Below are 23733 nucleotides of genomic sequence, written 5' to 3' on the forward strand. Positions count from 1 at the left end.
AAAGGACTTTTACATTGTACATCTTCATGGTATTTGTCCATGGAGATGTGGTATAGTTGCCATTCTCCTTTAGTGTAGTTTTTCTGTTTCCAGGTTTTAAGTTTTTGAGGTTTCCTCTTGAAATATCTGGATTTCAAGATTAGGTTGTGGTTTCTGCAGAGAAGCAGAAGTCTTTGCTTGTTTTTGTTTGTTTTCTTTTGGGCAGGCCACTTTCCGATTATATTGCAGTATCTTCTTTCTCTGCCTAGTTGAGCATTGAAGTATCCAATTAATTGTTTAACACGGTTTTTAGGGATTTTATTTATAGTCAGGTCGAATAAATCCCAGAATGTTTCTGTTTCTTTATCATTTTATGGAGAGTTATTTTTATTATAGTGTAGATTTTATTAGATACTTTTAGGGTGAGTGTTAAGATTCTTGAGGATTTGTGACTTTAATTCTTGTATGGAGTTTATTATTTTGAGGCTGACTAAAAAGCCTACTTGAAACTGTGGGACATTTTTCGTCATTATTTTCCCATGTATACCTTTGTAGAGTCTATATCTTTGAGAATTCATGGCATCCTGTGGTTGGTGTATCTTATTTCATGCAGACTCATGATGAGAATTTTGTGTTGGTCCATTAGGCCAGTTATTATTTTTAGTTTACCAGTCTGCATGAGCGAGTTCACATTGTGTGTGGAAATGTAGGAGATAACTCTGGTTTGATTGTGGACTTTATATTTTTCTTGTTTGTGTGTGTAATGTTGGGCATTCCATTGCTTCTGATTGCATGTTATCTTCTAAATGGCAGCCCACCGTGTCCAAATGCTGCCTTCTCTGAATTCTGGAGTTGTTTTGTTAAGCCAGTGAAGTATTCCTTAAAAGATCTTTCATGATTGACTGTCAAGGGACCACCTGTGATGGGACTAGATCCCAAGTTACAACTCTAGATGGGATCTTGTAAGGTGATAGCGAGGTGTGGGCTGATGATAAATAAAACTGTGAAGTTTGTTTAGATTCAGTTCTCCTTCTATTTTTTCCAAATATATCCAGGTGCACCTTGTGGAGGCTCAGTCTGACGTTTGTTAAAGTTGTTATTTTGGAGAAAAGTTACAAAGTCTGATCCTGAACATTACATTCATATATATATATATATATATATATATATGTATATATATATATTTATTTATTTATATATTACTGAATGTATTTGTATATACCATCTGTGATTGTTTTATTAGTAAAAATATAAAATTATTGCAATATGAAGTTTCTCAGAAAAATACTTCAGAAATGGCAGTGGATGACATTGTTGCTAATTTTTCAAGTAGTTATAAAATTTTCCAGTAGTTGCTAAAAACATACACTGATATTTAGTATTCCAGACAAAAATTAACATTTTGAACATTACTCATAGTTAGATAAATTGTTTACAAGGTGGTCATTTTGAGATTAGTCTTACAAGAAATACACAGAAACAATACATAATTTTTTTAAAGCTATTGTTGTTACTGGCAAAATATGCATGAAGAAACATTATAAAGATATCAAAACTTTATTAAAACAGTTTTTGAGAAATTCAGTCTAGGAATCTTGCAAAAAATACTTGTGTTCATGATGTTAAAGTAATATTAGTTTTCATTTTCGCCCCAAGCTGGTTTATTAATTGTTATTCTGGAATATGTAGTATTTCATGTACCAGTCATCAAGGCGGAGGATAAATAAATAAGTTTTTAGAATAAGTTTATATTATTAATAATAATTTTAGACTAAGCAACTATGATAATATCTTATTGCAATTAAAAAAAAAACCCTTGCATCTTTTAATATCATTTCCTACAACATTTCTTTGTAAAAACAGTGTATCAATCATAAATCTTTAAAAAACTAAATTTGAAAATAAAGACAGATCTTAGTTAGAAACTGTCTCTCTATGATATTAGGTATAGTTTATTGGAAGCTCATCCTTATTAATAAACTTTTAATAATCATTAAAATGTTTACTATAACATATGAATACATACAAACTTTTAACAATGGATTTTATTGTAAACTATAAAGTTATGTTCAACATTTCATTCTAAAGATCCCTTTGAAATAACCAATATACATATACATAAATACTTTTATCATATATATATTGATTTGATTACCTCTTCTATTGCCACATCTGGTTGTTTCTCTATTTAGTATATAGAGCACTGTGGGGTTGGTTCACTGAAAATTCAACCTTATTTTTTTAAATGCCTTTTTCAATGAGATTTCAGATTGTAATATCTGTTTTTGATTACATTCAAAGGTTTTAAAGTCAGCTAAATATCACACAGCTATTTTTAAAGGGCCTATTGCAGTTAAAGGGTCCAGTTGAATAATGGTTATTATCAGGTGAACATTTTTTAATTTCAAAAATCAATAAACATAAAATTTCTGAGATAATACACATTTATCAAAATTTATCCTTTGTTTTAATATTGTATCAAAAAATTCAATGTAATTTTTTTTCATAAAATTAAATTAGTTAAAAGATACGAAAAGAAATAAAATACTTGAATAATAATATCTCATTAGTAGAAAGTGATGAATATATCTAAATTTGCACAATAAGAAAATAAAATATTTATTTATCCTTTTTGGAATATCTGACAAAATCAATCTAAGTATACAAAAGATCAAATTTTCAAATATATGTGTAATTAATATTATTTATGATTTTAATATTTTTATTCAAAATTAATGGTTAAATTTTGCTGTTTTGTCAGTGAAACAGTTTTCGACAGTTTTCTAGAAGACGCCCGCAGCTGATCTGTAGTTAGTCAGTTAGTTGTTAGATGATACCACTGAAAGAGGAAAAAATAAATAAATAAAGTTACAATCTAATTCTATATAATAAATACATATAATCTAAGCGTAGGTTAAGTTTGGTTCGATTATATTTATACTTTTTTATGCATATATATATATATATATATATATATATATATATATATATACTTATTTAGTTTTTTATATAAATTTATTTTACAGTGCACCTTCAATTTACGATGTTGTTACGTTCGGAAAATTTCCGCATATAATGGAAACGCATAAATTGAGCTCACATTTAATGCAGAAATACAGGTTAAGTTCTTGTTAAGTTATACAGTAAATTACTACACTCAAAAAATACTGTGCTTTATTTTACTGTTTTATTATTACTGTATCATTTTATTATTTTAATGATATTATAGTACAATGTATGTATTTAAAAAGAAAAAATATGTACCATTTATTTATTTATTTTATCCTTTCAGTGGCGCCATCTAACAACTAAATGACTATATGACTATAATGACTGATAATGACAACTGACTAACTACAGATCGGCTGCGGGGAATTTCTTGAAAAGTACCCAGTTTTTAGTGTACTGATTACTGTTTAGCAGAATTTAAAAATAAGTTTGAATAAAAATATTAAAAACACAAAGAATTTAAAAGCTTAATTTTTGTTATATTCATGCATTTATAGTTTAGAAATACATGTTTTTCTGTTAAAAAAATTTAATTCGTGAATAACCTCTTTTAATTGTAATTTTGGATGATTAAAAAAATTTCAGTAGCTTTTTATATAGAATAAATTAGTTAAATTTATAAGATCGGAAAATATTTTCTCACTTAAATTAATCATTACAGTAATTAAACTAAAATGTTAAAATATAGAACATTTAAAAATAATATTATTATTGTAATAAAAATTTGAATTTCAATATAAGAAAAATAGATTCTCTTTTAAATATTATTTTAAAATTAACTAATAATATAATTAAAAATAATTATTAAGAAAGTTTAATTAACATTATCAAAATAAATATTCCAAAAAAAGGGTTATTCTACTTCATTCATTGCAAATCGGTTTTCAATATCATTGCCTTATCCAATTGTCACTAAATGGAACGTTTATTATAAAACGTTCCTACTGATGGATCATAACATTTTTTAAGATAATTTTAATAAATAATAACAGAATATTTAATAAAAGAATTTGGAATTTAACTGACATGATAAAATTATTTATTTTCTAGTATTTCTTAAGTGTTGTGTTTCCAACTTTGTTAATTTACAGGAACAGTTTAAGAACACGTCGCCATAGCGTTTCAGGTGATCTTGAAGTTTCACGCCGTACATCAAATGCAACATTCTCTGCATTACTATTTAGAGAAGAAGGTCGTGCAGTAAAAACAGCAGTTATGGTTATTGTATCATACTTATTTTGTTGGACCCCATTTTTTGTATCATCAACTAGTCAAACATGGGGAAGAGTATCATTACCGAATTCATTAGTCGGACTGTGCGCACTTTCTGCATCATCACTTAATCCATTTGTTTATGTATTTCGTAATGAATCTGTAAGAAAAGAAGCCAGTCGTGTTGTATGTTGGTGGCGTGTTGGCACTCCATGCCCTTCAAGTCTTCCTCCACATTCGTCTGTTCCACCGCTACTGAAACATCAGCCATCATCACATTGTGATAGTATGTCTGTTCAGAGCTTCCAAATGTCAACTACTGAATGTCCTCATTCACATTCTGACCTTCCACCGGCTGATTTTGTCGCAACATACAATCCTGTAAGTAAAAAACTTTACACAATTATTGTACCTGCAAAACCATTTACGTGTTTGCAAGTTAATTTTTTAGGAGGAGGACTTATGAATTTATCTTAACTGAGGAATTTATTAAATGTTACTGCTGGAAAAATGGCCAGAAAATTTTTTACTGTTGAAGAAACTATACAGCATAAATGTAAAAAATATTACATATCATGTCCTATTAAATTTTATGTAACTTTTATTTATTTATTATTTTTTTTTTCCCTACTCTCCCCGACCGGATATCCATTTAAGTATACTCAGTCGGGGAGAGTGTCCTTCTACTCAAAGGGGGCGTCCCCCACCCACCGGCTTTACATCCGGCACGGCAGGTTGGCCCCCCCGGTCTTGGATCTTTTGTTTTATTTTTATTTTTTGCCTGCCTCTAATTCCCCGCGTTAGGGCCAAGGTCCGGCGATGCCGTTCCCCCAGCCCCTCCGCAGGGAACCGGGTCTCGGTCTTTACGCCTATGCCTCTAACCGACGGTACCCACCCCACAAAGCGCCTAGACGCCCACAGGGAGACACACCGCCGGCCGGGACTCGTTCTTTTCTTTTATTCCCATCTCCCCTGGAGTTCTCCCCCTTCGCAGGAACCCGCATACCAGGGCATACGGGCCCTCCACGGAGAGACTGTCCACCCTTCCCTACTTAACTTAATCACAGTCTACCGCCCTCTTCTTCCTTAGTTCCCAGGATCTCTCCAGCAAACCTTCTGAACCAGTCCCAGTTCTCTTGATTTTGTACCATCCAATTAATTAGATTATCCGGTGTTAATCGATTTGTTATAATTACCCTCCTGTTTTCAGCCCATCTAGGACATACAAATATAGTGTGCTCCGCATTATCTGTTTCCTCTCAATAAACACATTGTGGTGTGTCCCTTTTTCCAATTCTGGCTAGGTACTGCCCGAAAGATCCATGCCCCGATAATAACTGTGTCATATAGAAGTCAACGTTTCCGCGTCTACTTCCATACCACCTACCTATATCAGGGATTAGTCTTCTAGTCCAATCCCCGACTCTTGAGCGTGACCATTCCAACTGCCATTCTTGCTCCAATTGAGCCGCTATCTCGTTTTGTGGTAGTCCCTCATATCTAAGCATCCTGCTTTTAATCGGCAGGTCTATTGGTAGAACCTCTGTTATTACGCAAAGCGCGTCATAGGACACCGTACTGTAACTAGCGGCCACCCTCAACAGTGCAAGTCTATGCGCGCTTCTCAATTTTCCTTTATTCCGTTTAATACTAATTGTATGTCCCCAAACCGGGGCCGCATATAATATCATTGATGTTGTTGCAGCAGTTATTAATTTCCTAGTTTCTATTTTTGGTGTTCCATGGTTCTGGAAGAGTCCTCTCAGAACTTTGACCATTGGAGTGACCCTACTACATATCATATCGATGTGTCTGCTAAATCTCAAATTTCTATCGAGTATAACTCTCAGATATTTTGCCTCATTGACTTGCATAATTGGCTCTCCTCTGATATTCAAATTTATACCTCTAATAGGTCTTCTGCCGGAAAGGGCAATACAACTGGACTTCCCTGGGGCTATCTGTAGTTGGCTTCTTTGTAACCATTCATCTATAATTCCTAATGCCAGATTGGCTTTGCGTTCTAAGTTATCTACATCCCTATCCTCAACGAGGATTGCTATGTCATCAGCATAGCCAATTGCAGTAACTCCTTCAGGATAATTCAGTCTGAAGACTGCGTCATAAAAAATGTTCCACAAGGTTGGGCCCAGCAAGAACCTTGAGGAACGCCACCAAACATCTGGAAAACTGCCTTACCTTCCAAAGTTTTGATCTCAAGAAACCTTTGATGTAGATAGTGATTAACTTGATTTATTAGATATTCGCTTATTTCCATCTCATGCAATGCATCAATTATAGATGACCAGGGTACTGATCCGAACCCGTTCCTAATGTCCAGCATTATCACTAGGGGAATTTTCCTGGTCCTCCAGGTACCGCTCCTGCTATTTAAAGCCCAATTTTTAACTTTCTCTAAGGCATTTATGGTAGATCGGCCTTTTCTGAATCCATATTGTTGTGGATGTAGACAGCCCTTTTCCTCAAGCTCTGCCCTAAGCCTGCCTTCTATCAGCCTCTCAACCACCTTTCCCATATTATTAATAAGAGTAATCGGCCTATATCCATTATTTACCCCCGCCTTGGGTATAAAAACCGTCCTGGCTGCTTTCCAGCAGCCAGGAAAATTACAGTTCTGTAGACCATAACTAGCCAGATCCACAATTTCCCAGGGTATTATTCCTGCTATAGTCTTGATGATGGCCGCAGGTATGCCATCCGGCCCTGGACTTTTCCGGTTTTTCAACTTTTTAATGGCCTCCATTACCTCTTGTTCTGTGAATCTGCCACCTTCACAAACAATTGTTTCCCTATTCAGATTTTCAGGTCTAGGGAAAAGAATCCTAACTTGTCGTTCCGCTTCCTCCTTACTCAACGTTGGCACCTGTCTACCTAGCCTTTTGGTAATTATCTTAAAAGCTTTACCCCAAGGGTCAGTGTCAAGTTTGTTACAGAGCTCTTGCCATTTATTCCTCTTAGATTGCTTAATGAGAAAGTTAAGCTTTTTCCTGGCCTGTCTATAGTCTTGGGCAGCACGTCGACTTTCTTCATCGTTACTATTCCTTGCTCGCAACCTCTGAGCAGTTCTTTTGTGACGCTGCATGATTTTCCTTTGGTCTTCGATTTCTCTGGTCCACCAGTACACCGGATGATATCTATTACCGGACTGCGGTATGTTAGCAATTTCCTCTTTGATTATTTCTTGAAATTTCTCCGGTTCTATGTTTTCACAGTTCCTAATCCTATTTGCCGCATTATTTGACACCCGGTGTATCTGGAAATCCATTAATCTAGATATAATATTATCATGCCTTACCCACCTTGGACAATCTCTGATGTTAACCAATACGGCCTTGTGATCACTACCAGTTTCTTCGGTAAGGACAGCAAACTCGACGGTATCTGCTCTAAACCTACTATCCACAATTACCAGGTCTATTGTTGATTGGTGACCTCTTGCGCTGTATGTAGGAGCCCCCATCATTTATACAGCACGCACCCGTAACCTCCAACAAGTCCTCGAGAATTCTACCTCTAGCATTTGTAGAATTTGGCACCCGCTACAGTAGTTTTACAATTAAAATCTCCAAGCACTACCACTCTTTTCCGCGATCTGGTCATGATCTGCTGTAGGTTAAATATCTGGTTTTGATAAAACTCTATAGTGCAATTGGGGCTGATGTATGTACCCACAATAATCGTGTCACCTAATTCAATAGCTATTATTCCGTCTTCTCTGCTGTACAAGTTATAATCCACTCTATCGAATATTCTTCTGATGGCCACAGCCCCATTCCTGTCGGGTATCCATTGACCTCTGGCAGCCGAATACACATTAAACTCCGTAGACACCAGAAAGTCGACATTGTATCTTGTGGCTATTTCCTATTGATAGTAGGCTTCTATTATTATTACTTAATAATACATTAATCATTATGTTTATTGCAGCACACACTCCCGGTTCTGTGTTCTGTACTTCTGCAATCGAGACACTTCATTGCTTGCCTACAGTCTTTAATGAAATGCCCCGTATTACCACAGTTGAAACATAAGTTGGTGCGGTCAGGGCCCCTGCATTCTCTTCTACCGTGCCCCATGCTCCAGCACCGGTAACATTTTTCGTTTTCGATGCGGATATATGCCCTACAGCAAACCCAGCCTACTCTCAGTCTTGCTGTTATTAACTTTGTTGCGCTGCGTTGAGTAGTAATTACTGTAGCATTTTTGGTACTACCGTATGCGTCTCTCATAGATGTTATTTGAAATCTCTCACCCGTTCCTAGGACCTTCTCAATTGCCTCTTTTAGCTCACCTTCCGTAGTATCTCCAAGCATGTCCTTAATGTGTACAACTGTTCTATGGTTTCCTTTGTTACGTATATCGACCTGAAGATCCCCTGCTCTATCCTTCAGCATTGCAGAAAACTCCCCTGCCTTCTGTACTCCACTTACCCTAACTTCTAGCTGTTCATCTCTACCCTTTCTTATAGAAAGAATTTCTCCAGCCTCCTCTACTTTAACTTTCTCTTTCATAGTTTTTAATAGATCAGCATATGTTTTCCCTTGTGCTTGTACAACAATGGTTTTACTCTCGGCGACCGGTGGGGTTCCTCGCCTTACAGACGCCGATCTGGATCTTGGTCTCGCATTGTCACTTGGATTGGGGAGGACCATCCTTGGTAAGGTCTTCCCCTTCCTTAAAATATATATTACTATTTTCCTAATCAAAATGCCTGGAGGGCCATTTGGTATCACGAAAACTGTAGACTCAGAGTTACCCACTACTCTTCTTAGTGCCTTAAGTACGTGTGACGCCATTTCCTTATCCCCGCAACTGGAGTCATAGATGACTGTGTATCTTGTACCATTAGTTGTGACCTTACTGTCTTCGAGTATCGTTGATTCCTGAAGAAACATCGCACCAGGCGTTGCTCCTGCATATATGCTGTTTGGTATTATGCCATTCAAGTCTACAAAGTGACAACTACCCTCTCCAGGTTTTGCTGCATTAACCTGAGTGATCCTCTTCATCACCCACCTTGACCATCTGGAGGGCAGTCTCTCTATCAATTGCTCGTCTGATAGATCAACATCCAAAATCTCCGACATCTTGCTGTTATAATGACCTTCAGTCTGAGTGGTATGATTACATGTCTCCGCTTTCTCTTCACACAGTCTTTGTAAGTCTTCATATATTTCTTTAAGTTCCCTTTCATGGGCTTTGATTGCAGTTTGACTCCCCTTGCCAGTCATGTGTCTCAGTTGTGTGATTGCATTACCTAATTTGTAGGTAATTTCCTCAAGAGTAGGAGGGGTTTCTTCCTCCTCCGAAGAACCCGCTCTAGGTCTTTTGGCTACTCTGCCCTTGGTTTCCCTCCATTTATTCTTTTCCTGGGTGCTCACCGTAGTATCCATACCTTCAGTGTCCACTGTGCCACTCTCTCTCCTTCCAGTTGCTCCCTTCGAGGGTCCAGCCCCTTGTGAGGCTGTATCCTCAGATGGGAAGGAGCTACGATGTCGCATGTCTCGAAATTGTACTTAGGGGACAATTCCGCATCCGTTGATACCAAAAAAAAAAAAATATATATATATATATATAAATGATAGCTTGATAAACTAAGCTACAGCAGTCTATCTTATCAAGAGATAACAACAACCGAAATTAACTAAATTAATTCCAATATCAAAACTGTAACTTTTAATATCAATGTAACTTTTAATTACTTTAGTAAAAGTGAACTCTGGGCATGCATAGCTGGTTTTGCAGGTACAACCACAATATGTTTAAAAAAAAATTAATAAATATTAATTCATTGACACTTTTTTTAAATTTTTATGTTTTATAAATAAGGTAGATAAAGTACACAGTCAATTTCTGCTTATTCACAAGGTCAGGAAATGCCTATTCTGGACATAGGGAAGAAATCCTGATTAATCCCCTCGTTTTTATCCATTATCATTTATAAAAATTCTAAACAATTGATTCCATCTGTAAACAATGTTAAATTTCATAAAAAGGTCATTAAAATATTTATCTAATTGAATTTTAATAATAAATGCTTTTTTATCAATAACTAGATGTTGTCTAGTCATTACTACTTTGTAAAATATTTATTATTTTAGTTGACATTCCTAAACACAAAAGTTTATAAAAAAAAGTCTTCCTATCGATTAAAACGAATGCAGCGGAAAAATTTGCAAAAAATTTTAATTCTTGCCTTATTCTTTGAGAACTTTAATTTCAATTTTGAGAGCTTTTAATCACTACAAATACAAAACAAATACATAGTCAACGGTAGAATATCCCCCTTCCGGAAGCCAATCTGGAAGGGATTGCGCAGTACTCCAATTGATCAGGCGACAAAAGCCACGTAACCCGAAGACATGCAACGCATTTCATAAGGATCCGCTCCAGAATATTGGATGTACTGCTTTTTGAGATGCGTTGGAGTTTCCCAACTGCCGAACACCAGTACAGCGATCTTCTCGAATGATGACACTTTTCCTTTCTTTTTCCTGTTTAGCCTCCGGTAATTACCGTTTAGATAATACTTTAGAGGATGAATGAGGATGATATGTATGAGTGTAAATGAAGTGTAGCCTTGTACATTCTCAGTTCGACCATTCCTGAGATGTGTGGTTAATTGAAACCCAACCACCAAAGAACACCGGTATCCACGATCTAGTATTCAAATCCGTGTAAAAATAAGTGACTTTACTAGGACTTGAACGCTGGAACTCTCGACTTCCAAATCAGCTGATTTGGGAAGACGCGTTCACCACTAGACCAACCCGGTGGGTTAGCGAATGATGACACTAGCTGCGTCCATCATAACGTCATTAATTGACGTGCTCAGTAAAGCTGCGCTATCCATGTTTTCTACTTCTCTCGTCCGGAATATGCGGCGTGTCAACGAAAACTTGCATGTGATACACACTTCGTTGAATGCTTCTTTCAACATTTCGGAAGTTTTGAAAGCTGACTTTTTTTTAAGACACAACTGAATCGCGTAATGTTGATCGAATTTGTTTTCCATGTTAGGCGATTACCCAACACACTTCACGCGAACGTTCACTGATATCAAACACTACAACAATCAACTTAAAATTAAAATGGGAAGTAGAGAATAGATTTGGGTTATTATATGCTTGAGGTCTACCAATTTTAAATTTCCCTGCAAAACTTAATCTCACTTTTTGGATCGTTCTCATAGATATTAAGTATATTTCTACTTTATATCCTCAACAGTTTTTTTCAGCTGAAATTGGAAAAAATTTAATATAATAAACGTCTAACGAAACCTTTTAGTGAAATACTTCACATCCTAATTAAAATATTTCATCATTTTACTCTAAAAGCTTTCATTACCCTGGTAATTTACAAGGAATGTACTGAAAGAAACATTACATTTTTCTAACATCGTAAAATCAAATAGCAGAGTATACCTTAAATAGGGTATATTTGAGCGAAAACGGAGATAGGTACTATTAATTCAGGAGAGTTTAGTAAACAGACATTACTATATCCTAAGTTTTCCAATACATTTTTAAATTCAGTAGTTTTTCTTTCAAAGTTAGAAATTTACAGATTATTTCAAAAACTATTTTTTGAAATTTAACTTCAGGCAAATATTACGACATATTTTTATACACATTAATCATAATGATCTATAAGTATTTAAAAATAGATCTGTTATAAACTTCATAAGTCTTTTTTTATTTTCCGGAATATTGCAACAAAGCATAATATTCAGGTTTATAAACCTGTTTGATTTATAAAAACTATGAGTGTATTGTAATTTCTTCAGAACAACAGTTTGGTCAATACAGGACCAAATAATAATTTGTTTTTAGATTTCCCGACGCCGCTTCGCTCACGAAATACATAATCATAATTACAAACATAATTACCATGACAATGTTACCAAATCTAATAAAGATTGATCCAATAGCAATAGCATAAAATGGCAAAAATTTACAAAACTAATTACGTTTTTTACCCCTTGAAATAATAAAATTCAAAAAATCCGAAAGTGTTTTTTAGATATTTATGTGAAGAGTATTTGCAAGCTCAAATCAAGTGATTATTTCGTATAGTATAGTCGGATATGGAGACAATTTTCAATCAGTGTTCAAAATTTGTTTACCTTTATTCACCCCTTTCAAGGTCGAATTTCAAAAAATCTAACATTTCGTTTTTAGAAATTCATGAAGATTACATACATCAGAAACCAAGCTGATACCTTCATTTGTTACAGAGAAGTTCACAGAACACTAAAATTTAATGTTACCCCATTTTAACCCTTTCAACTCGGAATTTAAAAATCTAAAAATTGGTTTTTAGATATTCACGTGAAGCTTACACACCAAAAATCAAGTTGATATCTTCATTTGTTGCCAAAAATTCAAAAAATTATAAATTTCATTGTTTCTCCATTTTAACTTTTTAAACTCGGAATTTCAAAAATCATCAATTTATCTTCAGTAGTTTTTGCTGGGTGTTCTGTGAATGACATGTTCTTTCATATACATAGATGTCAGAGTAGTGAAAGCCTAAAATATATAGTTGAAAAAGGACTATTAATCTACTATTAATAGTATGAAATTAATGAGAGGTTAAATAATGGACAAAAGTAAATAATGATACGTATTTAACTTATATATTACAATATGATAACAAAGATTACTTTGTCTTTTTTTATTTGTCAAGAAAATATAATCCTCGTCCCACCTGACCTGCCAAGACGTAAGGCCCCGGTCTTCAATCTCCTGCTTTCGTTCTGACGTCAATAGGTTATTTACCTTGGAAATATAGCGTTCCTTACGCTCAATAGCCAAGATATCTATTGCTTTGACTCCGGCTATAACACAGACTGCCTCCCGCGAGACTGTTCTATAACCGTCTATTACAGCTAGCAAGAGGAGTCGCTGGGCCCGCAGCAAAATGTCCGCGCAATACCTAAAATCCATGCGGTGAGCCCAGACGCAGCATACAGCATAATATCTTCGCTGACACCTTTTGTAAAGGATACGCATGGTACGGTAATTCAACCCCAGTCGGGATGAATGACTCTACGGATTCCATAAAAAGCATCAGCGGCCTTTTTTGCTACGTACTATAGATGTTCCTTGAGCCGAAAATTCTCATCAAGGATAACACCCAGGTATTTTTGAGTCGTAACGTACCGAACGGGGAGACCAGCCATCCGGACCCGGATTCGTCGGGTAGCAGCCAATCTACCCTTAAGCAATATCACTGTGGTTTTCTCTGGGCTGAAAATCATCTTATGTTGGAGACTCCACAGTCGGAGTGTCTCACAAGCACGAGCAGCTTGGAACTCTACCTCGTTACGCGAATCCCCTTCAATCAGTAGCAGCGCGTCTTCAGCATAGGCAACGACACTACAACCACATGGCAACCTTAAACGCAACATCAAATCGAATTCGAATTGATAAGGACACGGTCCTTATCAATTACCACACCCTCGCGTGTTGACAAGGCTGACAAGAGGTCATCTTTCCTGCGCTTATGTCCAAGGACTCTATCTTTTTTAAGGACATCCACCGTTGATTTACCCTTCTAAAACCAAATTGTGATGGTGCTAAGATCCCTGACGCCTCCAATTCGGCCGATACTCTCTCCGCCAATAGTCTTTCATATAATTTGCCCAACGTGGGAAAAAGGCAAACCGGTCTTGGGCTGTTCCGTGAGCGCTGCTTTGGGGATTAAAACCAAATTTCCCATCTTTTAAGATTTTGGGAAGCTCTCCGATCTTAATGCTTTGTTGACTGCTTCAAAGAGTAGCCAGGGGTGGGCTGCTGCTAGCCCTTTCAAAAGCGTGCCCGAGATCCCATCCGAGCCCGGACTTTTTTTAATATTAATTCTGGAGGCCGCACCTTGCAACTCTTTTAACGTAAATATTCTGTTGTTCCTAATTGCTATGAACATACTGTCTTGTCTGTTAGTCTGGAATAGGTTTTGAATTGCTTGTAGAGCCTGTTCTCTGGATAGCAGGGGAGGTTGTGCACCGAATTTCTGAAAGAGTACCCGATATGCTCCTTTCCACTGGTCGTCATTCAATTCTTCTATTATTTTCTTTCATACTTCTCTTTTTTCATGTTTTATTGCCGCACAGAGGTTATTTCTGGCGGTCTTATATGCGACCTCAGCACTCTTGACTTCTGCCGACCGATTTCTGCGTGCCCGCTGTAATTTTCTTCTTCGAAGGCAAGAAGGCTATTTCATTAGACCACTAGTACACTTTGCGCCTGGTCCTAGCATGTCTTAGTCTTATCTTTTCGTTTTCCTCTATCAGGATGTGAAGAAATTCCTCCGTGCTCCAATCTTGCAAACCCTCAATTCTTGTAATCACAGCGTTAGAGAATGACGCGGTCTGTGTCACCGTAGGCTTCCAGTAGCTGCACCTGGCGTGGGCTATCGGGCTGCAGGGTCGAATACTAAACCTAATTCCCCGATTGTCGCTGATGAATTCGCCCTCTAATATATTCCATGACATTACTCATGGTAGAAGCCTATCTACAACCGCCGTGATGTCGATTGTGGAGCCTATTCCTCGGCCAATGAACGTCCGCACTGCCGGAGTATTTATAACCGTCATGTTGAGCAACCCCAAGAGTGTGGCAAACTTGTACCCAAGGCGGGTCGACCTGGTCCCCCCAGCTCAACACATTTGGCGTTGATCTCCAAAGAGGATCATAGGTCTCCCTGCTGTCCGTGTAAACTCCTCTAGATCCGATAGGAATTCGTCGAATCTATCCTCCTCGTAGTTGGGCGAAATGTAACCATTTAACAGGACGAATGGGGACAGCGTCACCATCATAGATCCTCTACCTGCCAAAACGTTCAAAATCGCTAATCGGTTACGTACTGTCCTCACTGCCACGCCTCTACCGTCACTACCAACCAGCCGTTCGCGGAAACCGCTCGAAGGTTTGGCTCCGCATCATGATGAAATGAACCTCTATCTCTAACGCTTTTTGCCACACTAAATCGTGTGCCGACACCCTTCAGTTTGCATTTATTTGTAGACAGTTTATTCTTTATGCTTTCCACAATCCCAGCCGCCGGTCCGGTGTCCGCTTCTTCCACAATCTAAGCACGTCTGGGGTTCTATACAAACGTCTATCTTATGGCCCGCTCCACCACAGTTATAACATAAATTGGCTCGATTTGGCACCTACAGTCAACCTCCCTGTGGCCGAAACCCCAACACCTGTAAAACTTTATCTCATCCGTCCGAGACTCGATCCTATAGGAGTGCCATCAGATTTTAATACGTTCTGTCTTAGCCAGTTTCGTGGCTCCACGTGCCGGAGTATGAATTGTCACCTTTTTTGTTTCTTCGAAAGCAGGCCCCGAAGGAAGACACCCGAACCGGAATGTCTTATCCAATTTCCCCCTGCACAGCCTTTGTAATCTCCTCCTCTGTGGTTACAATATCTAGCCCTTTTACGTGATAGATGGCCATGCGTGAGCGTTCCACCATTTCCATATTTTCTACTTTTGTTTCTAAACGTTGTATCATGTCTTCTCTCTTCAGGGGTGGGGGGGGGGATCCTGACTCTTATTTCCATCGAATCATCTTTCCCTTTTTTCACTGAGACGATGTCATCAGCCAGCTCATCTCCAAGGCCGCACTTGACTTGTTTTAAGAGGTCAGCACAGCTGACCCCCGCCTTCTGAACCGTCACTAAAGCGGTGGGAGATCCATACTGGTTTTTCCTCTTGGACTATTCACCTCACCGATGAAGTAGAGTGGCCATGCGTCTCTTTCGTTACGTTCTCATCTGGACCAAAATTCTAAAAGTTTGCAAAACGTTTCGTCTAATGCATCTTTTGGTGCACAGAACCATAACTTGCCGGTTTCGGTCTTCCTAATTTTAAAGAGCGCGTTCAGAGTTTGTGTGATCAGATCCTCACTGCCTTCTTCAGCCACAATCACGTGTGTTGTAGATTCGTCAGTGTCTTCATCTTCCGGATAAAAGAACTCCATGTTTCGGGAGACTCTCACAACCGTACCCGCTGGGATATAGTCCCCTATGTCCAGCTTCTCAGGCATACCTGGCACCAATTCTATAATCATATCCGCATAAGGAGACCCCGTCCGGCTCTGATCTGACATCACTCGTAGTACCTGTAGAGCTGTCACGTCATGTCTTAGAAGATTCTTCTCTTACGGTAGACGAGCTTTTGGAGGGATTCCCCTCCATTTTTCTCCCGTTTGAGGGGCCTCAGTGAACCGGTGACCTCAGATTCTTGACGAGAGACAAATTCCGCTCATTTTGACACTCGATGATTTGAGGGGGGGTGTATATCAACCCAAAAATGTAATAAAATTTTCTGGCGGGATTGTATTCACCCAAAAAACCATTGTAGTATTACTGTTTGTACTATTACTGAATTGTAATATAACTTCATTGTTAGTGAGATTTTCATTTTTTTACTATTCATATGCACTGTTCTTATTTGTATCAATACATCCTGATTCATGTTTCATTTGGATAATTTCAGGAAGGAATTCATATTTGTTTTCTATATCCTGACTACATTTACTATATCATGGTAAAATTTCCTGCTAATTTTTGTTTAATGTTGATTCTTTTATGGACTTTGAGAGATATCAACTTAATAAATAAATAGCTTTTAGAATTGGCTTGTCCAAAAATTGCAAATCCTCACATTTCTTATTAAAAAAATTGAAAGAAGTAGATTTTTTTAATTTTCTCTGTCAAATAAAAAAAATTGCATTATCAGTATTTAATAAATACCACCTACAAATATTTACATCTTCAGATATTAAAAATAAAAAGCTTTGTTTTATTCAAATTTTGTACTTCATAATAAAAAAAAATGATACCATATAATTTAAATTCTGATTGAAAAGAAGCTTATTGAAGTTAATTTATCTTTAAGAGATAAAAAATCAACAATAACAAGGATTAAAATAGAAAATTTTATAAATAAAATTGGTTTATTAGAAATTAATTGATAATTGTTTTTAATTCGCTAGATTCTAAACTTTTTTTGTAACTTATTTAAATTTAAATCACTATCAACATATTACAAAAATTACTTCCAGGTCCATGCAGGTGATTCATTACGTTATGAAAGTGTAACATTTAGACTGGCACAGCGAAGGTGTGGAACATGTATACGTCAAAATTCAGATTCATCTTCTGGCAGTGGTCATCCTTTATTAACTCCTTTACCTCGACGACAACGGCCAAGTAGTGAACCTTCTACACCACGGCACTTTAATAATAATGATTCAGATGATAAAGGAACTATATTCAAGGTAATTTATTAAATCTTTTTGTTATACATAAAAAAATAATTAAGTATGACTGATATGAGTTATGTGGTCTTATGTTTAAACTCAGTGATGTGATATGGTGTATCATTTTTCAATGAAAAATGAAACATTTTCTCGGTGTGTTAAAAAAAAAGAGCATATTATAAGTATACATGCTCACACATATGCACATCTCTCTCTCTCTCTCTCTCTCTCTCACTCACTCACTCTCTCTCTCTCTCTCTCTCTCTCTCTCAATAATAATAAAATGAAACCATTTAATGTTGGGCTTCTAAGCAAAATTAATTTAATCCTGAAATTTAATTTAATAGTGTTGTCATGAATGATAATACATAAATTACATAATTTTGTAAGGTTGTCCATGAATTTTTAAAAAAATATTATAATTATTACTTCTTTCAGACATAGGTAAACATGATAATATCTCTTATAACTCTATTTTAAATATTGTGATGTCTTATTGATTGATTATTTAGTTCAGGAAATAAGGCTTCAAAAAGTTAAAAATTACTGTTTATGTTACATTTTCATCTCTAAGATGGAATGATGTTAATCAGTTGTTACTGACAAGATTGGGTAAATTAAAATTTTGGAAATACAGAAATTAAAATTAGCAATTGTTGTTTTATTCTATATTTGAATAAGATCAGCCAAAATGTCTAATCAGTAAATCTGTATGAGTCTGACAACTATAGTTTTCCATTTAAGACTAATCCTGTGACAGAAATCAGTAATTAGAACTTTCCAGCTATTCTGAATTCTTTGATGAAGATCTCCATGAGAAAAGCATGAAAATTTCTATGGAGATTTGGGAAAATTACTGAAAACTTTTCAACCTTATTTCCTTGTCTCTTAAAAAAATAATAGTAATAAATTTTTTTACTATTGCAATTCCAGTAACCTAATACATAGTAGCCTAATACATAGAACTTGATTACAGTTTAGTTGCAATTTGTATAACAGTACTGCCTGAACTAAACAGACACATATTTATTTTTTATTAATTAAAATATTCTTTTAGTTACATATGTCTGGTTGTTACATTTTCTCTAAATATAAAAATATATTTCAATTTTTTAATTATTATTTAATTTAAAAAAAATATTTCTTCTTGTCTTTTATTTTTACGTCTAATGTCATTTTATTGAAAAAGGACTTCTGCATTTTCAATACTTACTTATATAAACAACAAGGAGATGCATCTACACAGTTCAAATTTTGATTTAATTTTAGTTTTCTATGCAGAAGATGAGACTACAAAAGGTGGTCAGATGCTTTTACATAAGATGTTAATGTGCTGTCAAATCATATTCTGTATCCTACAATTTTTTATACTCTCATGAAAGGAGGGACTTAAATGCATAATTCCTCTTATCTTCCCTTGTTAAAACAATTATACATTTCAAATTGTTAATTTTAAACTACTTTTGTTTTCAGCTTTTAGTTTTCTTTTTTTTTCTTTTTTTTAATTTAGTCTTAAATCTTTTTTTAATTCTTTATGAGCAGCTATTAATCAGATGTTATAATAGAATTATAAAATATTCATATTGGAAATACCTACAGTTTACAGGATTTTTATTGTGGAAGTCATTCTCAAGTCATTCAGTGATAATATGAACAGTTTATGTTTTATGGATTGGTAACAGAATATAAAATGTTTACAAAACAATAAGAAAACATTAAAGGCTGATTTTTATAATAGCAGATACAAATTAAGGTTAACTGGTAATGAAACAAATAAGGATTGCAATTTTATCCAACAGCTCTTCATTCTGATTTTTTGTTAATGTCAAAAGTCCATGCACTTTTCACCCTTTTTATTTTTGTTATTTCTGTATATTACTAAAAAATGTAAAGTGTCATACCATTATTCATGATGCAATCACATCACTCTTTAACATAAATTTAAAAAAAATGATTGCAAATAGCTTACTCTGAACAAATTAGGAAATATCATTTAATTTTAATAATTCATGTAGGTACAAAATCTTTTTTTCTTTGGTTACTCCATCTAAGGATTGGACCGCTTTAGTATGAACACAGCCACTAGAGAGAATAAGGAAGAAATACTCATTCCTGCACCTCTCCTGCCATCTTTTTTCAGATGATCTTAACCAACATCGTGGACACTGTGGAGTAACATGGATATCTGTAGCGTAAGCTTGCAATATTCTCTCCAGCATGCTTTCCTATACTGCAGAAACTAATCTCACACAAACACTGTGTGTTATGTGGTACTTCCTCCCTGCAATAATCACATTTCATACTTCACAGAGGGTCTCAGCATCTGGGTACATGTATGTTTTAAAAACACCTGTGACCAATAAAGAACTGGGTCAACTTGTACCAGTACCAGTACCAGTTTCCAGTTCCAGTTTGTGGTTTAGCAATCTTTGTAGATCAGGGATCAGTCTGAAGGTCTATCTTCCTTTGTTGACTGATCCCTTAGATACAAAACCTTTATGTATATAATTAAATGTTGCCAAGCAGTATACTTGTAGACTTATAAAATTAAACGTCCTGATTATTTTAAAAACTCAACAAGTTTTTCAAAATGAGAGCTGTGCCTTAAATATCCACTGAGAAATAAACAAGTATTTAATACAACTTATTTTTTTAATTTCATTTTTTTATTTGACTATTTTTTCTCTTATACAAAGGGAAAATATGCCATTACTGTAATAATTTTCAGTTTTTAAAAATACATATTTATAGAAAATTTTGTTCTGATTACATAAAAATTTTGAGACTAAGCAAAATTACTTTCTGTGCCTCTCTTTCTACTTAAATTCAAATTTATAATTGTAACTTAATTTTAGTATTAGAAACATAAGGTCAAATTCTCAGCTGTTCATTGTACCAACAGACAGGTCAGTTACATACAACTCTTTCGGTTTCAATACAAGCAAATTGTGAAATTTAATATATCTTGAAATAAATTAATGTTATCAGAGGACTTCAGATTTTAGCATAGTACTTGAGTAGTACTGAGCAAATCTTTACATTTCAGGTTCCAACTAGTTCATCTAAACCAAAAAACCTATATTTGTATGTGTGTGTCACACTGCTTTTGGTCTTATGTCTCAGGATTGACCAGTTTTCTTCAAATTTGGTTAACATATTTCTATATATGGGACATTGATCATATTCATTTTTTTCAAAATTCGTTGAGACGGTGGGGGGAATATCACAAAAAAAACAATTTTGATTCTTTTCATAGGCATTTTAGAAAAAAAAATTTATTAAGGCAAATTTGTTACCTGCAATAAACATATAAATAATCAACAACAAAAAATGTTTAAAAAAATCATCCCCCCCTGCACCTATTAAAACTGAAATGTAGTTAATTTTTTTTTTTTTTTTTGTACCTTTCTTCGGTTTAAATATTCTTCAATCATGTTTTGAAACTTTATACTTCATATATAGAGCTACCAAGAAATGTCTGCAATTATTTTTAAATTATATACCCTGGACCTGATATGAACGAAAAAAGATTTAGCATTGGAAAAGCTGTGCAAGGTATTGTATGTATGATTTGACCCTGGTTTAGCCAAGAAAGTCTATACTTTGCCAGCTTTTTTTAATTAAAATTAAAAGATTTTAAATAATGAATGTAAAATACAATAAAAAGTGTGCCTCCAAAGAAATAAAAGACTTCTATTTGTAGGATCTATTTATTGTATTAACTCAATTTAATTTGAATTCAGAAAATTTATGTTAAATTTGTTTTATTAATTTATTCAATATGACTGACTTTTTTTATTATAGTAAAAGTAGCAAACATAGATGGTATTCCTAACTCTGCTTTTTTTTAACATGGGTTTCTAATCTAATCATATCTTTTTTCTATATATATATTTAATTTATTTTTCTTTCTTCTCTGTATTAAAATTTGTTCTACTAAAGGAAGGATATAATTGTAAAAGTATTATTCCATCAGGTACATTTTTTTAGTTTCAGTTGGATGCTATGGACAGTTTAAACACTACCAATAATAATCGAACAAGTAATGGAGGTGTTTCATGCGGGAAAACTGTTGTTATAACTGAACCAAATGAAGAGAAGAAATGTAATGGTACAACAAAAATAAACATTTCTACTATATCATCAACAGCAACAACTACATCAACAGTATCAGTGGTAAAGACGACTTCATCTGAGAACACTACAATGGATGAATCTAAAAGAGAACGATATAGATTACAACGTCTACCAGCCGTTGAAGTTGATGATCCTGGTACACAAGTTTAAAATAGAATTAATTATTATCATTACTGTAATCATAATAATTTTAATCCATGTCAAATATGTGTTCATTAATTAAATCATTATACCCATCGTTTATGATCTCCATAAAAAATAGTCCTGTCATTAATATAAAAATTCATTCACATACATTTGTATAATTCATGACCATATAAGCATCATAAAGTATTTTATTTGTATAATATATATATTAAATATTTATAATTGCGCTAATAGCTGATGCACCAAAAAACAAAATATTATTATTTATATATTTTACCAATTAGGTATAACAATTAGATAATATAAGTTAATAGACTGTGTTTTTATACCAAATAATAAATTTTAATTGTAATTATTAAATATTTATAATGTGATTATTAATGTTTACATTTGTAAAAAAAGTGTATATATATATATATATATATATATATATATATATACATACTATTCAGATACAAGTTTACCAGTTGACTAAATTTTTTACCTACAGTACATTGTATGGATATTTGTTTCCAGAGTTTATATGTAGGTCTAGTGGTTAACTCATAATCGCAAATCAGCTGATTTCAAAGTTGAGAGTTCTAAGGTTCAAATCCTAGTAAAGGCAGTTACTTTTATATGGATTTAAATACTAGATCATGGATACCAGTGTTCTTTGGTGGTTGAGTTTCAATTAACCACACATCTCAGGAATGGTCGACCTGAGTCTGTACAAGACTACACTTCATATACATTCATACATATCAACCTCATTCATCTTCTGAAATAATACCTTATGGTGGTTCCATAGGCTAAACAGAAAAAGAGAGAGAGAGAGAGCTTATATGTAGCATATTCAAGACTAAGAATAAAATATTTATAACCCTCTCTCATTTTCCTATACTTAGTATTTAGGGATTAAAGAGAAAATTTTAATCCATTTTATGGGGGGTTCAAGTTTGGGAAATTTAGACATGAGACACATTCAAATCAATATATATATATATATATATATTTATTTATTTTATTAGCTCAACCAAAATACAGAATAAATAAAGTAGGATGCCTTACCTTATTCCACTATATATGCAGGAGTGCTTTTGCAATTAACTTGCATAATCAGCAGCATTATATATTCATATATTCATCTCAAATTACATCACAAACTGCATAAAATATAACATATCATGCATTTATTTATTTTATTTAAAATTTAAAACCTTTAATCTTTTTATTTGTTTATTTTAAACTTTTATTCAGTTAAATTAAAAATTAAAACAATATTTACAAATATGAAAGATTAATTAAAATTGAAATTAATATTAAAAATTAAATTGTAAAAATGTTTACATATATAACAATATGATGTTAAGGCATAAAATCAATTTAAAATTAAAAATTAAAAATCAAATAAAAATAATTTTAAGTAAACGTGATTTTAATTGATTTTAAGCATTTTTATTTAAGTAAGCATTGATTTTAATATGAATTTTTGATTTTATGCCTTGACGTCATATTTTTGCAAATGTAAAGATTTTAACAATTTAATTTTTAATGTTAATTTTTATTTAATTAATTTGTAAATTGTTTTAATTTTTTAATTTAACTGAATAAAAGTTTAAAATAAACAAATAAAAAGATGGAAGGTCTTAAATTTTAAATAAAATAAATAAATGCATGATATGTTATTATATTTTTACAAAGTTTCTAATGTAATTTAAGATGAATATATATTTCAGCTGATGACGCAAATAAATCACAAAAGCGCTCCTGCATATGTAGTGGAATAAAGTAAGTCATCCTACTTTATTCTGTACTTTGGTTGATCCAATAAAATAAATATATTTGTATATAGTACACAGGAATATGATTCTTAAAAGAATTGATTTTGAAAAAAAAAATATATATATAAAATAATATTATTCTAATCAACCCTGGAGACTGTACCCAAATCTCATACATTAACCAGAAAT

General features: G+C 34.1%; 1 protein-coding gene across 1 annotated transcript in view; it reads left to right on the forward strand.

The window, feature by feature from the left end:
* The window catches only part of LOC142322724 (beta-3 adrenergic receptor-like), a 36374-nt gene extending 14590 nt beyond the window's left edge, over positions 1-21784 (forward strand). Inside the window, exons 5-8 of the mRNA XM_075361799.1 lie at positions 4080-4581; positions 17300-17515; positions 21488-21602; positions 21648-21784. Of these exons, the coding sequence (XP_075217914.1) occupies positions 4080-4581; positions 17300-17515; positions 21488-21602; positions 21648-21784 (970 nt within the window). The remainder of the gene's footprint in view (positions 1-4079; positions 4582-17299; positions 17516-21487; positions 21603-21647) is intronic.
* Positions 21785-23733: the final 1949 nt, after the last annotated feature.

The sequence above is a fragment of the Lycorma delicatula genome, chromosome 4 (assembly GCF_047948215.1).
Source record: "Lycorma delicatula isolate Av1 chromosome 4, ASM4794821v1, whole genome shotgun sequence".
Lineage (NCBI taxonomy): Eukaryota > Metazoa > Arthropoda > Insecta > Hemiptera > Fulgoridae > Lycorma > Lycorma delicatula.